Raw genomic sequence first — 20,656 nt, forward strand, 5'->3', positions numbered from 1 at the left:
GGATACAGGCCATAGTTTACCCTACATATTGGAACAACGGAAATCACTCCGAGGGTGAAGCACTTTAGAGGATAGTACTTCCCCTGAGGTTGTTTACCCTCTCTTACTTACCCTCACTGGAACATATGGTACTCTTGACATTTACTATGAGTCTCGGTTTTTTTTTTTTTTACATGAGATTGGGTTACTTTGGTCATTTTTTCTTGAGATAGAGTGATGTGAATGGATCCATCATGAAATTCCTATGAAAATATCCAACTGGATATATGTACCACCTAAGAACATTTGATCATTAAAACACCCATTTCAACAGTCACAAAGCTCCAAAGATAACTCGGGTTAAGAAACCCACTAGAAAGCCATATCTTTATAACTAGAGTCACAAAGACATTACTCACGCCTACATGCTTTACAAGCAACTTTATTCATAGAGAAGGAAAACAAAACCTTCATCTATCTCCATAACTACACTCTTTAATCCTAGTAGAGTAAGAGGAGAAAAGAGTGTTCATTAGCAGAACTTTCATTCTAAGAGGTAGAGCGGCCACTAGGAGGGAAAAGCATGTGCTGCTGTTCCCTGTTGTATTTGATATCTTGGGCTTCCTTGTTGGAGATTCTGTAGGAGTTGGTGAGGACTTCAAGGGGCATTCCCCTAAGGGCAGAGCGAGACCCAACAAGAGGGCTCTTCATGGGCAATGCCGAGGTTTGGAACTCGACCCATTCGAAGCCATCGTCCCCTGCCCTTTTCGTGGCAGCGTAGTACTGAGGGACCACAAACAGATCACCTTCCTTTACTCGTTCGTTGAACAACGCTCGCCCGTTGTGACCAACAACTTGCACTTGGCCCTCGCCGCGTGTCACATACACCACCTTGTGGGCATTCATGGACCAGTGTGGAGCAAGGATGGCATTCTGCAACAAATTACATATTTTCAAACAAGTATTAGAGGAAAATTCATAGAAGAATATGAGGCAGCTACCAATTACTGGCTAAGTCACAAATATCGTTCTCGGGAATTTTTCACAGGGGGAAATTTGGGGATATAATAATTTTTTAATTGAAATTAAGTTATTTAAAATAAATAAAATAAGAAAAAAGAAATTGTAAAAATATATTGATATTATTGTGATATTATCACGATATTATCGTGGTAAATGAAAATATCATTGTATTCTTTAAATTCTCGAGAATATTTTGGGATCTTGTCATTTTATCAGAATGTCGCAATAAAATCACTATATTTGTGACATAGATTACTGGTATTGTTAAGTACTAGTAGAAGAATAGGATATTACAGGGTAGAGTTTGCCTTTCTCTGCACTCATGTCAAGATATTGAAGGATAGGAAGCTTGTGCATGTTGACAGAGTTGAGTCGGCCGGCCTGCCTTGAGTAGACGTCAGCTTCTCTACGATTATCTAGCTGTGTGTTCATTCTCATGTTGCAGAATGCCTCTTCTAACCCATTTCCTCTTTCTCGTGGGGACCTCTCTTCGTATTCTTCCTCTTCATCGGGCTTAATCATTCTCATAGATCCTTGCTCCACTCTAACGATGAACCCTCTGTTATCCTCCATCTGCATCTTCCTCACCGCATCCTCAGAAACATCAAGGGCCTCTGCCATAAGTCTTGAGTCGAAATCTCGGATCATGTTCACGGCATAGTCATCACGTTCCTGCTGGCGTGGCTGCTGCTGCTGCTGGGATCTTGATCCTCTGGATTGCCCACCAGCAAGATAGAACGACTACAAAATTACCACCCAACATGAGTTTGATGAGAAACTTGCTGGAGAAAAGAAGCTAAGTGGTCAATAACAGATTTGAAAATGAAGGTGATGAGCAGAATAAAATACAATCACAATAAAAAAGAAAGGACAAGGTGCACCAGTTAAGGTACCACTCAAGGCATTGTTTAAAAATGCGGATATGACGTGGAATGTGATTGATGCGGCACGGATGCAGCCAAGAATGCGATTGACGCGGTCATAACTCGGGTCCCGAGTCAAAGGAGTTTATCGACTCTCTAGGACAAAATGTGGAATGCGGACGTGGTGCAACGCGGAATGCGGCCAAGGTAAAAAGGAGTCGACCTTGTCGAGTCTCGACAAGGATTTAATAGTAGACTCCTCTACAACTAAAACTTTTAATTTTGGAATAATTTTTTTTTCTTTTGAAACCCTAAGACAACTAGCCATAGATAAATGTGTTAATGTAGATTGTAAAATATTGAAGATTTCCACTAATCTTTGCTTATCTTACAATCAAGCCTAATGAGTGTTTATATAGAACACTCAAGAGGATAAACATAGAAACTAGTATCACAAGATTTATGGAAAGAGATTTGACAAGATATGAGAAGATAATCTCAATACCTAATCTAGCCTGCTTGCATAATCTTCCCCAATTAATCCAAATCAAATCTTGGAAGATGTGATTTTATTCTACCTAATCAAACCATAGTTGCCTAATCTAACCTATTGGTGAGATCTCACATATTCTAACATGCCCCCTCAAACGTATATAGATTGAAAATCGATATACGTTTGATTACAATGAATATCCCCAAAAAATGTAAAAATTTGCCAATTTTGTTGCACGTTGTCACAATTGATGTCTGGTTGATATATCTTGCCAATATTGTTGAAGATGATGGCCGCCTGTTGTTGAAGAATGTGTCGCATTAAAAGGTGAGCCGCGAAGAGTTTCAATGAACTGGATTGGACTCAAGCCTGAATGGGCGAGTCATTAGGCCGATTAGAATATCAAATCTTCTGAAAATGGGTCACAATGGACCAATGCTGGAATGGACAAGAAATGCGTCACAATGGGCGAATGCCCGAATGGGCAAGAAATGGCCTCTATGGGCAAAAGAAAGCCTCAATGGGCAGACTTCACAGGTCAGCTTGAGATACCGATCCTTATGAAAGAGAGAAATTGCTCTCTCAAGCACAAACCTCAAGGAGAGAGGCCTCTCAACTGAGTAGAGCTTCTATTTCAGGCATGCACCACAAAGAGGTACCTCAACCGAAATAGGTGAAAGACAAAATATAAAGAAAGAGAGGAAAGAAATAGAAGAGAAGGCAACAAATAGCGGCTAGGAATGGTTGCAATAATTATCGACGAAAAATTAGACATTGGGAAAAAGTGTGCTATCAAATGTGTTTTGAAAATGCAAATCCCTTTTTTTTTTTTTTTTTTTTTGGTAAAAGTGTTGACAGCAAAATAAGGAGACCGTGTAATTGGCACAAGATGATGAGAGGGGCGCATTCAAGAAGACGAGGGGTTATTGAAGGCAACCAAGAAAGTCTTGAAAATTAGATGGGAAAAGAATGCAAGGAGATTGAACAAGAATGCTAAGGATGCAAGGAGATTGAAACTAATGAAGCTGGTAAGGAAGGCACTGCTAGTGGTGTTAATTTGAGAAAGAGAACGTGGGAGTAATGGTGGCTGGGCGGACGGCTAGATCGGCCGTCCGCCGGAGAGAGCAACTATTTGTCTTGTGGTCACTCCAAGATCGGTGGCTCTGATACCATGTAAAATATTGAAGATTTCTACTAATCTTTGCTTATCTTACAATCAAGCCTAATGAGTGTTTATATAGAACATTCAAGAGGATAAATATAGAAACCAGTATCACAAGATTTATGGAAAGAGATTTGACAAGATATGAGAAGATAATCTCAATACTTAATCTAGCCTACAGGCATAATCTTCCCCAATTAATTCAAATCAAATCTTGAAAGATGTGATTTTATTCTACCTAATCAAACCATAGTTGCCTAATCTAACCTATTGGTGAGATCTCACATATTCTAACATAGATATACCTTAAGTGTGGGGGTGAGCTGGTTGGATTCGCTGTTGAAGTCGGTGACGGAAAGGGCGATGAGCTCTTCGTTGCCGTCATTGTAGCACCAATGAGAAACGCCGGCCGGGAGAGCGACGATGTCTCCTTGTTGGAGCCTGTGTATTTTTTGGTGTTGGTCACGGCCACTCTCTTCCGCTTGTTGCTGCCTACCTCTGCTGCCTCTGAATTGGCCACTAGAATGGTATGTCTCTGGGCACCCGGGGGCGGAAAATCCAAGCACTCCTCGACCTGTTACATTTATAGATATGTTCATAAGTTCATCGAACACAAGACCTTCAAGCCAAGTGCAAGTCCATCTACTACGAGGCAAAGCGATGCCACACACTAATCTGTCAAGTCTTACGACCCAGCAGCTCAAGGAATAGTCCTATCCATATTTCGAGAAAAAATAATACTAAAACTCGCTGAGTCAACTCGTTTGGGTCGATTTGACCCACTCTTGAGCCGAGTGGAATTTTCAAGTTTTTGGGCTAGACCCACAAGAAACACATCGCAGGGAGACACAAACATACCTTGTTGAATGTAGACTAGGCGGGGAGAGGGAGCGAAGTTGGGCAAGGAAAGGCAACTGGGCTGAATGATGTTTCGCATTACCGCAACTCCGGCACACTGGAACTGATCCTCATTCTCATTCCAAAGCTCTGTCACGCCACCCTCCGACTCGATTCTTCGAGATGGACGGCTAGTTGAAAGACGCTCAAGACGGCATTGTCGGGCCTCTCTTAGGCGGGTCTCAGTCTGTTGCTGGGCCTCGGCATTAAGGAACAGCAGAGAGACGAGAAAGATGGTGAGCAGTAGAAAACAAGGCCTATTAGTACTTGCCATGGAGAAAAAAGAAAGGGAGGATCTCAATAAGCTAAGTTTTTGTTATTGAAACCAGAGAGAAGGATGAGGAGATGGTTGGTTTGGGGTGCCCTTTTATAGTTTGAGGAGAGTGGGTTGGGCTGGGCGTGTGGCAACTCTCTTGGACATGTTCGCCACATGCATGGCTTTGTCGTGTTGTTAACTAATATGAGCTACCACATGCAGTGGTGCATGTCTTGGTGTTGATGAAGGGTCTTTTACGTGTTAACATTGTGTGGTGTGGCTACTTAAACACGACCAGTTGTCTAGAGCTTCAATGGTTTCAAGGATGGAATTTTTTTTTAATTTTTTTTTGATGGGGTAAGCTTTCAAGGATGGAACTTTGAAAGAATAGAGAGGGAACCAAAATATGTTTTAGAAGCGCCACAGCTGTGTATTAGATGTTAATAATCTAGAGGAAAGCTTAGCACATCTGTTTTTGTTGTATGAGCTTCATTTGCATCAATTTGGCACTCAAATTGTATTTGATTTCAAGTGGTATGAACTATGAACATATGAATACGTCTTATTTTCGCATGTATTCTGCAACCATGGGAACGAGAAATTATATGGTGGCCGGCCTTGCATGCACGTGCTGCCCCAAAAATACTGTGGGGCTCATTGTTTGGGGTGATCCAAACCATTCATTTGATGGGCTTTGACATAGATAGGGTATGTGTAAAAAATCTTCTCTATCTGGTCATCCTAACCCTCTGATCTGTGGAGTTTTAACATGGACGGCATAGTATAGAAACCTCGATAGATAGAAGGGTTAGGATGATCCTATGGAGAAGATTTTTTTTAGCACACCCTATCTATGTCAAGGCCCATTAAATGAATGGTTTGGATCGTCCTAAGTGTGTGGGCCTCACTGTATTTTGTTGGCTGGCCACCATATAGTTTCTCGGAACGGAAGCATGCAAAATAGAGAAAGCACTTTCATTAAAAACTGTGCAATGATTGTAAGAGGAGTGTTAATGAAAAGAAAGGATTGTAGGAAGAATGATAATTGGATTGGAAGTTTTTCCTATGCCTTTGGAGTGACCAGGTTGTTTGTATTATCTAGATATAAAGATCTGTGATATTGCTAATCCGATCGAATTTCTTTTCTTTTTTTCTTGTTGTATGTAGATACGAATATAGAAATTAGAAGGCAGATGCATTAACCAATTTGATGAGAGATCATTTGACAAATTTGATTGTCAAAGAAGGAAGCTAGGCCAAGTCAAATCACTTGTTCACTTTTTTTACGAATTGTATTTGCCCCTGTGGCCGGGATCCATGAATCGACGCTCTAACATAAAACAACCTGCAGGATCTAATAGATGTACACTCGGTCACTAACCCTCTTCGAACCACTTCAGAATTGTGCTCAGACAGAACGGAGATAAAGGAATAGAAAGAAAAACTGATGGAGAATGTGTGTGTTTATTTTTGTTCTTTATAAAATTGGCTCACCCAGACCCCACAATGGCGGGAGCCTCATACACTGGGCCGCCCCCATAAAATTGGCTCATCCAAACAATTCCAATGCCTCTTGAAAGGCCCAGGCCTTTGTCTCAATACTATGTCTTATGAGGTGGCAAAAGCTTCTTCAACTTTCCAAATGGAACTAAATCTTTTGCATTGGATTTCAAATCCACTCTCATAACACACATGGTCTTTGGGTTCAAGTTTCAAGGCAACACTAAAAGATGATTTAAAAACAGAGTTTTTATATGGTGGCCGATCATCAAACAAGAAGGGCAGAGAGAGAAAAAACCCTCTCCCTTGATTTTTGATCCATGTCAAACTTCCTTTTTTGACTTTAACCTTTATCAAAATTCAACATGGTTGATTTTTTCTCTCTCCGCCCTTTATATGTAAAGGGCGGCCACCGTATAATTTCTCTTAAAAACAAGAGTGAGATTCTTATCTTGAATCTTCTCTCCAAATTTTTTAGTAAAAAATTCCAACATTATCAACTATGATTAAAAGAGATTTGGTAATTGTGCCAAGGAGGCAACACAACTTGATGAAAAAGGAAACAACTGTTCAAGGAGATAACTATCTCCTAATCCCCAAGGTTTTCTATGATGTGGTAGTATCCATAGTACACTCTCACAAGTGTAATGGTTGGTGAGAGACCTTGACTGTAGGCATAGAAATCGAGCAGGACTAAGAGGTTTGGTGAGAAAATCAACGATCTGATCATCGCTTGAAAATTTTACAGTATGAATGTGTCAAGCAACCATGCATATATGTTTGGTGTGAGCGTGGAAGATCGGATTAGCATTGAGATAAATTTTACGGTGAAAACAATACTGTTGTGTGGACCACTTTGTGACCATTTGTGATTAGTAACATTCAGTGGTATTGTTTGTCTTCTGTTTAATCTTAGTTATCCATTTACAGCCCACAACATTCATGATGTGGTGATCATGGTTTTAAATTTCGGCCAAAATCCGAAATTTCGGTTGAGAATTTAACAAAATCCAAAATTTCGGGATTTCCCAAATTTTGTCCGAAATTTCGAAATACTGATTTTTTCTTCAAAAATCTAATAAAATTCCAAAATTACTGAAATGTCATTAATTTCAGCCAAAATTTTGGATTTCGGCCGAGCCCGAAATTGGCATCGAAAATGAAATTTAAAACCATGGTGGTGATTTACAACTAACCAGCTTCTATCTTCCATTATAGATAATGGCATGCCATCTAAGGGGGTTCAGTAGAGGGAGGCAAGGAGTGAGCAGGGTGTACACCCGTTTTCATTTGGGAAGAAATCGTGACGGATAATAATTGTCACTGATTTATTAATTTTTTTCTTAAAAGGAAGTAACTTCATCATTAGTTATTTGTTGCCAATTCAAATAACACTTGGGTCGCACTAATTAGTTCTTTCTGCGACAAAAATATATGTTGCCAATTCAAATAGGCGCTTGGGTACTAATGTAATAACGACGGTTATAACGGCTCGTTAAGCTCACAAGTGAGGCTCGGCTCGGTCAGGCTCGCGAGCCTTACCGAGCTCGGATTATATTATGTTCACACCCCTCATCTTCCCCGGACAGCCCTACTAGTGTAATTTGACTACTTTTTTTACACTATGGGGGGTGGTCCTAGTAACAAATGGGGTTCCAAAAATGAAGTGACATATTTTGCCCCCCATTTTCACTCCGTGGACAACCCTTTTAATGTATATATTAATATATAATATATATATATATTTAAATATATTAAATTCTTAACGAGCCTTAACGAGCCGAGCCTGGCCTAACTCGGGCTCGGCTCGTTAAGGATTCGAGCCGAGCTCGAGCGAGCTTCCTAGCCCGAGCCAAAATTGACACCCTTAGTTATAAACCACCTCTATTTCCTTGTAGCGACATAAGACTATCATTCACCAATGAATTAGCAACATAAAAAAAAAAAAAAATCATTGCTAATTTTTTTTTTATATTAATTACTTTTCATTATGGAGTAAAAAATCATTGCTAATTTTTTTAATATTTACTTTTTATTATGGTAAAAAATCATTGTTATATAATTTACCTATTACGTAGTATGAATTAAAATAACTATAAAAATACATTTGGCTAGTAATATCAGCACGATCATGTTTTCAAAACTATGAAACATGATCATGCCGATACTAGTATCATGTAACATGAAACATGATCATGCCCGTGTTAGTATCTAAGTCACATGCCACTGGACTTCATACATACAAATTGAAGGGGGTGATGAATCGACTCCCATATATCTTAAATTGACCCTTTTTAAAGAAAGATGTTGGGGCATGTGAGTTGTACACTTGTACGGTGTTTAACGGCGGATGAAAACTTTATTCATATATATAATATGAAAGGCGATATAAATTCATCAGTAATAAAAAAAAGGCATTTAGGGCCAGTAGTCCCAGCCTGCTGTTACAACATAATATCAAGCTCGGGCATTGTAAATACCCAAAATACCCCCTTATAAAATTTTGTTCCCCTCTAATTAGAGGGGCGTTTTTGTCAGTTAGAATTTGGCTTTAATTAGGGCTTCTTAAGAAAGCCTATAAATATATTGTTTTGTGGCTAAAACAAACCCTAAACACTTTGTTCAGCCATAGAGAAAGAAATCAAAGCAAAAGAGAGAAAATCCGATTGAAGGAGAAGAAGATCAAGACCAGGAAATCGGAGAACCAATCGTAGAGCCTTCGACAACGAATCCGGGTAAGAACTTTGAGTATTCTTCGTTTGATACGAACTAAAAACAAGATTGATAGATTTTGATAAAGTTTAAATTGATTTGAACTTGGTATATGATTGATCTAAGGGATGAATTCATGGATCCCTAAGAGAACTATGATTTTAGAATTATAATTAGGGTTCAGATCGATCACTAAAAAGATTTGATTAATTTTTGGTAATTAGATCTGAGGATTTTCGAGCATGAAATTGGATTAGATGGATTCTTCTCGTTGATACGAGTCCAACGGATCCAACCACGCGCGATTTGGATGTTAAATGAATGAGTTATGGCCGTTTTAGTGTAAAAATGGTGAAAAATCATGTTTCGGAGAAAACTAGGTCCACACATGGGGCGGACGTCCGACTGAAAGCAACCGGGCAAATTGAGAGATTCCCGGACGTCCGGAGCGACAGTGTTTTCCCTCGACGGCTTAAATTTTGGAAATTCATAACTTATTCGTTTCTTGTCCGTTTTTACGCTCTTGTACTTTACGGACATGCCAGAAATGTGTTCTTTCTGTTAAAAATACTTTCAAAAATTTTTGGAGACTCTATAGTGATGAAAATTTCAAAATGCTTAAAGAATCCGAGGACAGATTACCGATTCTTTTTCGAAGGGGGCACCGAATGGTGTCTTATGTCAGTAGGAGGACATATATGTCTGGTAAGAGTGAAATTAATAACAAAGCTCATGGACAATATCCATACTCTTAATTGCAGGTAACTAAGGTGATTAAGAAAAAGGAAAAGTGCTGGTCATTGTGGTACGTAATAACGTACTACTTGGGTATTTTATAAACCCCATGTACTTTGAATTCATATTGACTTTGGAATCTCGTATTGATACCTTTGAACCTCTGAAATAGCCTTAGGTCTAGCATGCCTATTTCTGCTTCACCTATTTAGGGTGACACCGTTACTATTCCGAACCTTTGAAATAACTGTTGTGGATATCTGTTCTGAACTTTGAACCTTTGAAATTATTGGTTTGAACTCTGAATCTTTGGAACTATTTGAATATGAATTCCTGGACCTATTTCTGAACACTTCTGTGGAGGCTTGGGTATTTCTGAAACCCTACCATATGGGCGTAGTACAATTGGCAATTCTGAAACCCACCGTGAGGGTAGTACACTGGAACTTCTGGCCCATCAGTGGGATAAAATGCTGGCCCTGTCGACTTGTATCTGAACTTTGAGGAACTAGTTCCAACACTGTGGACTGTCGGTGTAAGCAATAACATGTCTTCTGGACAATGCTAATGATTCTGAAGTGTATTTGAATTCTGAAAACCTTTTGGCTTTGACTATAACTTAGTTATTGAATTGCTTTATTGCACCTTTAATTCAGAACTTTATTTGACATGCACTTACATCTACTTTGTGCCTTTTATTTCAGTTGAGACTTCAGTATTCAGTTTTGATTATGTTTATCTAACGCCTATTGAGCCTTGGCATGCTTAGACCTGTACTTAGAGTAGTGCTTTATTATGTACTGAGCTTTTCAGCTGACTGTGGTTATATAATACTTTTTCAGGTCTTAAATCTTGTGAGGTTAACGGGAACATGACGCTTAACTTTTGAATCGGATTTGGCTTGGAGATTTAGTTTATTATTTTTCGATTAATTAGGAAGTGAGTACTTGAATAAGATGTAAAGATTTTATTATTTTACATTAATTCAGGGGAGAGTTGAGATTTGATTTGTCTTTGTCGAAGACGTATTAATTGAGACTTGGATATTTTAGTTAAGAAATGTCAGATTTACTTCTGTTATTGCTTTGTAGGCTTGTACATTTGTGGGACTTGTCTTGTAGGTGTATGGTGCTGTTATGTCCTATGCCCAGGGTGGGGTTTGGGGTGTGACACGCATACCCAGGACCCAACCACACCTTGTCCGGGTACAAAATATTACATAACCAAAACCAAATTCCCTGACCCGTTTTCCTAATTGGAAATTGATTACATAAACGTTCGTACTTCCATTACTTCTCGTTGAGCTCCTTCCTTGGCCAATTTGCCAGCCACCTCATTCGCTGACCTCCTCCGATGCTCAATCTTTGGATCAAGCATTCTCATCAGATCAAGTATTTCTGCCACTGCATCATGTATGTATATATATATATATATATATATATATATATATATATATATATATATGTAGAGAGAGAGAGAGAGAGAGAGAGAGAGAGAGAGAGAGAGAGAGAGAGAGAGAGGAAAATGATTGTGAGCTTGAAGCTCATATAGCTTATATGAGCTTGAGGGCCCAAAACATGGGTCCCACATTTTTTGTGGTGATCCAAACCATTCATTTGCAAGGCCCCATCATAGATAGGATGTGTACAAAATATCAGCTCCATTGGATCATCCTAACCAGGGCAAAAAATGGGCAAATTTGTGGCAAACGGTGTCTGTCCATTTTGCCCTCCACTTTTGGATGGGTTAGGATGATCCTATGGAGCTGATTTTTTGTACACATCCTATTTATGTAAGGGTAGGGGTGTAAACGAGCTGAGCCGAGCCGAGCCGAGCTTGGCCAGGCTCAGCTCGGCTCGTTAAGTTCAAAAGCTCGGCTCGAGCTCGGTCAGGCTAGGCCACGCTAGCGAGCGGCTCGCGAGCCTTACCGAGCTCGAGTTATATTAAGTTCACACCCCTCATCTTCCCTGGACAGCCCTATCTAGTGTAATTTGACTACTTTTTTTACACTATGCGGGGTGGTCCAAGTAACAAATGGGGTTCCAAAAATGAAGTGACATATTTTGCCTCCCCCTTTCACTCCCTGGACAACCCTTTTAGTGTATATATTAATATATAATATATATATATTTAAATATATTAAATTCTTAACGAGCCTTAACGAGCCGAGCGAGCTTCCGAGCCCGAGCCAAAATTGACACCCTTATGTAAGGGCCTTTCAAATGAATGCTTTGGATTTGGGCCCACATGTGTTTAGGCCCTCAAGCTCAAATAAGCTATATGAGCTTCAAACTCACAATCATTTTCCTCATATATATATATATATATATATATATATATATATATATATATATATATAGAGAGAGAGAGAGAGAGAGAGAGAGAGAGAGAGAGAAAACTGTTGGTGCGCTTAAGTTGTTATAACGCCTCCCATTGGTGCGATTTAGCGGGACCCAAACATTTAAATGAATGGGAGGCGTTACAACAACTTAAGCGCACCAACAGTTTTCTCTTTTTCTCTCTCTCTCTCTCTCTATATATATATATATATATATATATATATATATATATATATATATATAGGGGTCGATTTATCACTGCCAAAATTGAAGCTCATAATTACTCTAGTTACAAATGCTTAAACATATACAATTACTTCAAAAAATACAACAAAAAGAGAAGCAACCATCTCCAGAACATAAAGACAGCAACCATATGACAAATCCATACATTCTGGATGATGAGAAACAAACAATACATAACTACCATGTCAGTAGGGCCACTCAAGTGTGTATTCACCAAAATAGAAAAGGTCAGCTGGATTTTCTATTGTATACTGTCTTAAGTTTGGGTTAAAATGATGAATCTAGAGCCTAGAGAGATGAAAAGTTTCAAATTTAACAAGAAATTTTAAGCAAACACGAACATAACTAGTAAAAATAGTACAAAGCATGAAACACAATCATCAAAAACCAACTCTGGCCAAAAAAATAAATCATCTACATGGGGTTTAACATAAGCAAGCTAAAACTTATATCTAATCATTAATAAACCTAACCAAATGTGTCTGAATTTATGAAATCCCCTATCGTTACTAATGAAAACAATCCACTACATTCAAAGCTACTCACGGAGGCTCTCACTAAATAAAGTACATAGTCTAATAGAAAGATGGTTATTTCATAGAAACAACGAAGCTAAAGGAAACCATCAAAGCTCTAGACAACTGGTCTTCTTTGAAAGGGCAGTTGAGAACCACACTACAAAACAATAACACCTAAAAAACCCTTTATCAACACGAAGACTTGAAACCACTACGTGGTAACTCATATCAGTTAACATCACGACAAAGCCATGCATGCAAACCTGCCACACGCCCTCCAAACCCACGCACCTCAAACTATAAAAGGGCACTCCAAACCTACAATCTCCTCATCCATCTCTCCGGTTTCTATAACAAAAACTTAGCTTATTGAGATCCTCCCTTTCTTTTTTTTTCCATGGCTAGTAATAACAGACCTTCTTTTCTACTACTTACCATCTTTCTCATCTCTCTACTGCTCCTTAATGCCGAGGCCCAGCAACAGACTGAGACCCGCCTGAGAGATGCCCGTCAGTGCCGTCTTGAGCGTCTATCTGCGAGCCGTCCATCTCGAAGAATCGAGTCGGAGGGTGGAGTAACCGAGCTTTGGAATGAGAATGAGGATCAGTTCCAGTGTGCAGGAGTTGCGATTACGAGAAACATCATTCAGCCCAGTTGTCTTTCCTTGCCCAACTTCGCTCCCTCACCGCGCCTAGTTTACATTCAACAAGGTATGTGTCTCTCTGTGACCTTTTTTTTGTGGGGTCTAGTTATATAACTTGAAAACTCGACTCGACTCTGGAATGGGTCGAACTGACCCGGAACGAGATTGACTTGGAACGAGTGCCTTGTGACTCGGTAAAATTCGATCACAGTTTCCTAATAAAAAATGTTTATTCCAACAAAATTTAATTATCATATTTTTTTTAAAGGTTAAGCAGTTCGGTGATCTCTCCCGGTCTTTATAAAGGTCACTTTCTTCTTGCGTACTCTCATACATAGAAGTGGACCATATTCTACATTTTAACATGTAAAAATGCCATTTTTTAAAACCTGAAATTTATCTTGGAACCCGTTTTATTAACAAGAATAAATAGTTACAAAAGGAGGACATAGAACCTTGCCTCTAACCCAACAAGATATGTAAAAATTGTTGTCCATAGTGGTTTGGATCACAATTAACAAGTAGTGAACGGTAAGGATACTTTTGCCGAAATTCGTAGTGGGATCTTTCACTTTTTCAAGCCTGGAGAGTTGTGTACTAGTAAACTCATTTTACTAGGGTCAATTCAACTCGGACCAGTTCCGAGTTGACTCAATGAGTTTTAGTATTATTTTTACTAGAAATTGAATATATCTTTTAAAATGTACAGGGCGAGGGGTGCTTGGATTTTCTGCCCCCGGGTGCCCAGAGACATACCAGTCTAGTGGCCAATACAGGGGCAGCAAAGGTGGGCAACAACAAGCCGGAGAAAGTGACCGTGATCAGCACCAGAAAATACATAGGCTCCGACAGGGAGACATAGTTGCCCTCCCCGCCGGTGTTTCTCATTGGTGCTACAACGACGGCAACGAAGAGCTCATCGCCCTTTCCGTTACCGACTTCAACAGCGAATCCAACCAGCTCGCCCCCACACTTAAGGTAAATATGCACCAACATATTTATATGTGGCTAGTTGTGTCAGGGAATTTTGAAAAATATAAAAAATAAAAAAATTGTTAAAATTAATAGTTTTAGTTGCGGAGGAATCTACTGTCTTAAAGACAATACCTAGGCACTGTTTGTTTAGGATTATGATAACCAATTGTGGGTCCAAACCAATTATTGGACCCAAAACTATGTATAATTTTTGGTCCCATAATCGGATTGGGTCCCCCAATCGGTTGGCATGATCTGTTCGTGCTCCTTACCGGTTGTTATTTATTGTGAATATATTTTATTCTGCTTATTACTATCATTTTCAAATCTTTTCACCGCTTAGCATATTTCTCCGAAAAGTTGATCACCAAACTCTTGTTGGGTGGTAATTTTGCAGTCGTTCTATCTTGCTGGTGGGCAAGCCAGAGGATCACAATCCCAGCAACAGCAGCAGCAGCAACACGAGCAGGAACGTGACGACTATGCGGTGAACATAATCCGAGAATTCGACTCAAAAATTATGGCGGAGGCCTTTGATGTTTCTGAGGATGTGATGAGGAAGATGCAGAGAGCGGATGACAGAGGGTTCATCGTTAGAGTCGAGCAAGGATCGATGAGAATGATAAAGCCAGATGAAGAGGAAGAATACGAAGAGAAGTCCCGACGAGGAAGAGGAAATGGGTTAGAAGAGGCATTCTGCAACATGAGAATGAACACACAGCTAGATAATCGCAGAGAAGCCGACATCTACTCAAGGCAGGCAGGCCGACTCAACTCTGTCAACATGCACAAGCTTCCTATCCTCCAATATCTTGACATGAGTGCAGAGAAAGGCAACCTCTACCCTGTAATATTCTATTCTTCTACTAGTACTTAACAACTATGTCACAAAAATCGCCAACATGTCTAAAGTATAGCAATTTTATCGTAACATTTTGATAAAATGGCAAAATCCCGAAATAATCCCGAGAATTTAAAAAATATAGTGATATTTTAATTTACCGCAATAATATCATGATAGTATCACGATGTTTTGAAGATATATTTTTATTTTATATTTTTTCTCAATTTATATATTCTTTAGATATTTTAAAATAATTTTATTTTAATCCTTTTGTCCCGATATAAACCCAAAAATAATAATATATCCTCAGATTTTCCCTTGTGAGAAATTCCCAAGAACAATATTTGTGACTTAGCTAGTAATTGGTAGCTGCATCTTTTTCTTCTATGAATCTTCCTCTAATACTTGTTTGAAAAAAAATGTAATTTGTTGCAGAATGCCATCTTAGCTCCTCACTGGTCCATGAATGCTCACAAGGTGGTCTATGTGACAAGAGGCGAGGGCCAAGTGCAAGTGGTGGGTCACAACGGGCGAGCATTGTTCAATGAACGAGTAAAGGAAGGTGATCTCTTCGTGGTCCCTCAGTTCTACGTGGCCACGAAAAAGGCAGGGGACAACGGCTTTGAATGGGTGGAGTTCCAAACCTCGGCATCACCCATGAAGAGCCCTCTGGTTGGGTCTCGCTCTGCCCTCAGAGGAATGCCCCTTGATGTCCTCACCAACTCCTACAGGATCTCCAACAAGGAAGCCCAAGATATCAAATACAACAGGGAACAGCAACACATCCTTTTCCCTCCTAGTGGCCGCTCTTCATCTTAAAATGAAAGCTTTGTTAATAAACAACCTGTTCTCTTCTTAATCTACTAAATATTAGAGGGTGTACTTATGGAGATAGATGAAGGTTTTGTTTTCCTCCTCTATGAATAAAATTGCTTATAAAGCATGTACGGGTGACTGATGTCTCTGTGAGACTAGTAATAAAGAGATGAGTTTTTACTCCATTTCTTAAGCAGAGTTATCTATGGAGCTTCTATGACTGTTGGAATGGGTGTTTTCATATCAAATGCTAAATGTTCTTTAGTGGCACCCCAATCTCATGAATAACAAATACCTAACTCATAGAAAATGACAAAAGTGTCCATAAAGAAAGTAACAAAAAATACCTACTTCTCATGAAAAATGACAAAAATAACACATCTCAAAGAAAAAGATATAAACACTCATGTCTTGTGAAATAAGATTAAAAGAACTAACCGAAAGTGTTAGTAGCAGAGCAAAATCGCAAAAAACAACGTGTTCACAGCCACACCTACAACAATTTTTAAGATGATCCGAAGAACACCATATAACATGCCCCAGGATCCTTCTACAAAAGACCTTACATGTGTCTTAATCCTACTTTGGTGATGCAGGGAGTGTGGAGTGGCAACCCCAAGATAAAGATCAACACAAGAAGCGACTAAAATAATTTTCGTGGGGGTTTGAAAACCCATGCCACGGTTTTGAGAAAAACTCCAATATAACATGTGAAAGAGCCCATGCTCTCTTCACAAGTGATATCCCAAAAATAAACTTTATTCAATTTTTTTCTTTCTTTCCTCATGCCATTACATTAAATAGAGAGCAAAAACCCAAGAATAGCAACCTTAAATACTTGCCTCGCCATTATTCTCAATCTTCTAACTAAAGCAACACAAATAAAAAGTAGAAACATAACGAAAATATTCATAAAATAGAAATCACGTAATACACCTATACAATATCCGTAAAATGCATATAACTTAGCCAATCCAGTCTGAATCGCCTAATCTTTAGCTCTTTAGACAGGTAATCGAAAAACCTTTCTAAAAATACAAAAATGAGGCTAAAAGAACTAGATTTGATGCCTCAAAAAATACTACAAATAAAATGACGAAAATAGAAAATAGAAAAGTAAACCCGATAAAACTGTTTGGGAACCGATAATTGAGAAGATTGAGAGAAGGTTGGATACTTGGAAGAGAAATATTGTGTCTAGAGGAGGTAGGTTGGTATTGATTAAGGCTGTATTGGCCAATTTGCCTATATATTTTATGTCTCTTTTTATGTGCCCGGTTAGTGTTGCCTTGCGTATTGAAAAGAACCAACGTAGATTTTTGTGGGGTGGAAATGAGGAGAAGAAATGCATCTCTTTGGTGAACTGGAGCGATGTATGTGTACCTATAAAGTTTGGAGGTTGGTCATTAGGAGGTTTAAGGAGTTTAACCATGCCTTATTGGGAAAATGGTTGTGGAGATTTGGGGAAGAGCAGTCTAATTTATGGGCTAAGGTGATTTGTAGTAAGTATGGCTGTATTCCGGGTGGGTGGGAATCAAAGGACGAATATTAGAAAAAGGGGTTGACTGCGTGGAGAGATATCTTGAAATTAGCTTGCTCCTTTAATCTAAAGGTGAGGTTCAGGGTCTATGGTGGTGATAGAATTAAGTTTTGGAGTGATGTGTGGTGTGAAGAGGAGCAGTTAAGGATCTTGTTCCCTAGGCTTTATCGGGTGGCTGTTAACAAAGAAGCCTTCGTTTGTGAATGTTTTGATCGTAGTGGTGGTAAGTTGATATGGTGTCCTGCCTTTAGAAGAATCCTTTTTGAGTGGGAAAGTGAGGATGAATCTCGGTTGCGGCGGCTCCTTAATAAGTGCTATGTAAAACGTGGGGGTCAAGACAAAAGAATATGGACAGTGGAATCATCCGGCATTTTCTCTGTCAAATCTTTTTATAATGGTTTGATGTCTCCTTCTGTTCCTGCATTTTCTACAAAGGTATGGAATTTTCATTGCCCACCTCGGGTTAGTATCTTCGGTTGGGCCGTTTGTCGTCAAAGGATACAAACCATTAACTTCTTGAGAAACCGTGGGTTGTTGCTAATTGATCACTGCCCTCTTTGTCTTAATGATGGGAAATCTGTGGATCATTTGTTCATGCACTGTTCTTTCACCAGGATCATATGGAGATGTATCTTTCTGAGGTTTGGAATCACTTGGGTCTTCCCTAGAACTATTCAAAATATTTTGAGTATGTGGGGGTTTATGCCATGGAAAAAGAGAGGAAAATTATTGTGGAATGTGTGTTTGCTAGCTACGTGGTGGGTGGTTTGGAAGGAAAGAAACTCTAAGGTGTTTGAGGGTTTGGCCAAATCACCTTATTATTTGTACATGCGGATTATAGCATTGGTCATATCATGGGTTAGATGTCTTCCATCCTTTCTTTTTGTATCGGCTTTTGATCTTTGGGAACATTGGAGGGAAGTGTGCTTTAGTACTGAGAGGAAAATTAACATAGTCCAAAGATGGGAGCCTCCGATGCTAGGAATGTTGAAAATCAACTTTGATGGTGCTTGTTTTGGAAACCCGGGTCCAGCGGGGGTGGGCGGTCTTTGCCGTGATGAGTTTGGTGAGATTCTTTGGGCTTTTTCTGGTCCTATTGGTGTGTGTGATTCTTCTGAGGCGGAAGTTAAAGCTGCCTATTTTGGGATCAAGAAGTTGAGTAGAGAAGTATTAGACCATATCATTGTTGAAGGGGATTCATTGAATGTCATTCGGTGGTTGAAGGGTGGTGTAGCTCCTCCTTGGAGATTTTTGGCGTTATTTGATGAAATTGAGGATTTTGTTGCAGGTTCGGCTATTGTCTTTAATCACGTTTGGAGGTCGGCAAACGAAAAGGCGGATGGGTTAGCCAAGCAGGGAGTTGGGAGGGAGAGTATTCTTTGGTTCGATCATCTTCCCCCGTAATATAATCTTGTTATTTTTATTGTATCTTTTCTTCTTCTTCTCTGTTTCTTCTTTCTTGTTTTTGTTCTCTGGGTTGCCCCTTCTCGGGTGCTCCCTTGTCATTTTTTCTTATTAATGCAAATCGCTATTTCAAAATAAAAATAAAAATAAAAGACTTAATCCACACTGCACGTTCTGCATCATTTGGGAACTAATGTTCCTAATCTAAAAATTCCTCTTTCAAGTCATTCATCCAGACATGTTGCAAAACAACAACTTGAAAATGCTGCAAGAGCTACCCACCTGTTTGTTCATCACTTCATCGTCATCAGTGCTTGCTTCAATTCACTGCTTGATTGCTTCAATGAAATGTAGGCTATGTTGTTCTTTTTCATTGTTAGATTCTAGTTAAAAAAAATCAAGAAGTATAAAACACACTGTCCTTCCTTTTGAAGCTTGAACACTTCAGTTGATGCAACCAAGGATTGAATCCTTTTAGATGCAAGCGGAGGACCATTTTAGATATGTTCGAAACTTCATTTTTGGACGAATGCCGAAAATGCTGTAGCGCTGAAACTTCAGTGGAAATAATATGTCAAAACATAAAGTTTGGACTTTTTTAAGGCTCTGTTCACTTGTTTTCCCAGGAAAGGAAAAGAAAATGTTTCCCGAGAATCTGACATGACATTAGGAAAAGAAATCCATGGAATCTGTGCAGGAAAAGGTTTCCCTGGACTGTGAAAAGGTTTCCCTGGACTGTTTCTGGACTGTTCACTTGCGCAGGAAAAGGTTTCCAGGGAAACTGCTTGCCCTTCTTTTTGCACTAGTTTTCCCGGGAAACGAAATCCGAGTGTTTTTGGTCGGAAATGAGATCCTAAGGCTCTGTTCACTTGCGTTCCCGGGAAAGCAAATCCCTGGAAAACAGCCTCTTTGACAAGACAGAATTCTGGTGTTCACTTGCTTTCCCGGGAAAATAGAATTACACATGTGGAATTTCTACAATAAGTCAAAAAATGACATGGAAAAGCCCATTTCCCCCTTCCCCCCTTTAGGCTCTGTTCACTTGTTTTCCCAGGAAAGGAAAATAAAATATTTCCCAGGAATCTGACGTGGCATTAGGAAAAGAAATTTAGGGAATCTGTGCAGGAAAAGGTTTCCCTGGACTGTTTCTGGACTGTTCACTTGTGCAGGAAAAGGTTTCCAGGGAAACTGCTTGCCTTTCCTTTTGCACTAGTTTCCCAGGGAAACGAAATCCGTGTGTTTTTTGTCGGAAATGAAAACCCTAAAAGGGGGGAAAATGGGCTTTTCTATGTCATTTTTTGACTTATTGCAGAAATTCCACATGTGTAATTCTATTTTCACTGGAAAAGCAAGTGAACACCAGAATTCTGTCTTGTCAAGGAAAAAAGAGGTTATTTTTCAGGGATTTGCTTTCCAGGGAACGCAAGTGAACAGAGCCTTAGGGATTTCATTTCCGACCAAAAACATTCCGATTTCGTTTCCTGGGAAAACTAGTGCAAAAAGAAGGGCAAGCAGTTCCCCTGGAAACCTTTTCCTGCTCAAGTGAATAGTCCAGAAACAGTCCAGGGAAACCTTTTCCTGCACAGATTCATTGGATTTCTTTTCCTAATGTCACGTCAGATTCCCGGGAAACATTTTATTTTCCTTCCCCGGGGAAAACAAGTGAACAGAGCCTAGCGCGGCGGGGGGGAGGGAAGGGGAATGGGCTTTT

General features: G+C 39.5%; 2 protein-coding genes across 2 annotated transcripts; one reads left to right on the forward strand and one right to left on the reverse strand.

Moving 5' to 3' along the window:
- Nucleotides 1–330: 330 nt before the first annotated feature.
- On the reverse strand, nucleotides 331–4,761 carry LOC143858415 (11S globulin seed storage protein 2-like). The gene is made up of 4 exons (XM_077369069.1): nucleotides 4,379–4,761; nucleotides 3,826–4,094; nucleotides 1,297–1,743; nucleotides 331–912 (listed from the first exon to the last, which is right to left on the reverse strand). The coding sequence occupies exons 1-4, from the start codon at nucleotides 4,689–4,691 to the stop codon at nucleotides 529–531; spliced, it is 1,413 nt and encodes a 470-aa protein (XP_077225184.1). The 5' UTR covers nucleotides 4,692–4,761; the 3' UTR covers nucleotides 331–528.
- Nucleotides 4,762–13,078: 8,317 nt separating this feature from the next.
- Nucleotides 13,079–16,194, forward strand: LOC143858787 (11S globulin seed storage protein 2-like). The gene is made up of 4 exons (XM_077369501.1): nucleotides 13,079–13,433; nucleotides 14,076–14,344; nucleotides 14,739–15,188; nucleotides 15,621–16,194. Exons 1-4 carry the CDS (start codon nucleotides 13,121–13,123, stop codon nucleotides 16,002–16,004), a joined length of 1,416 nt encoding a protein of 471 aa, XP_077225616.1. The 5' UTR covers nucleotides 13,079–13,120; the 3' UTR covers nucleotides 16,005–16,194.
- Nucleotides 16,195–20,656: the final 4,462 nt, after the last annotated feature.

This window comes from Tasmannia lanceolata, unplaced genomic scaffold, assembly GCF_043159265.1.
Source record: "Tasmannia lanceolata isolate RefF3 unplaced genomic scaffold, GAP_Taslan_0.1 ptg000026l, whole genome shotgun sequence".
NCBI classification, from domain to species: domain Eukaryota; kingdom Viridiplantae; phylum Streptophyta; class Magnoliopsida; order Canellales; family Winteraceae; genus Tasmannia; species Tasmannia lanceolata.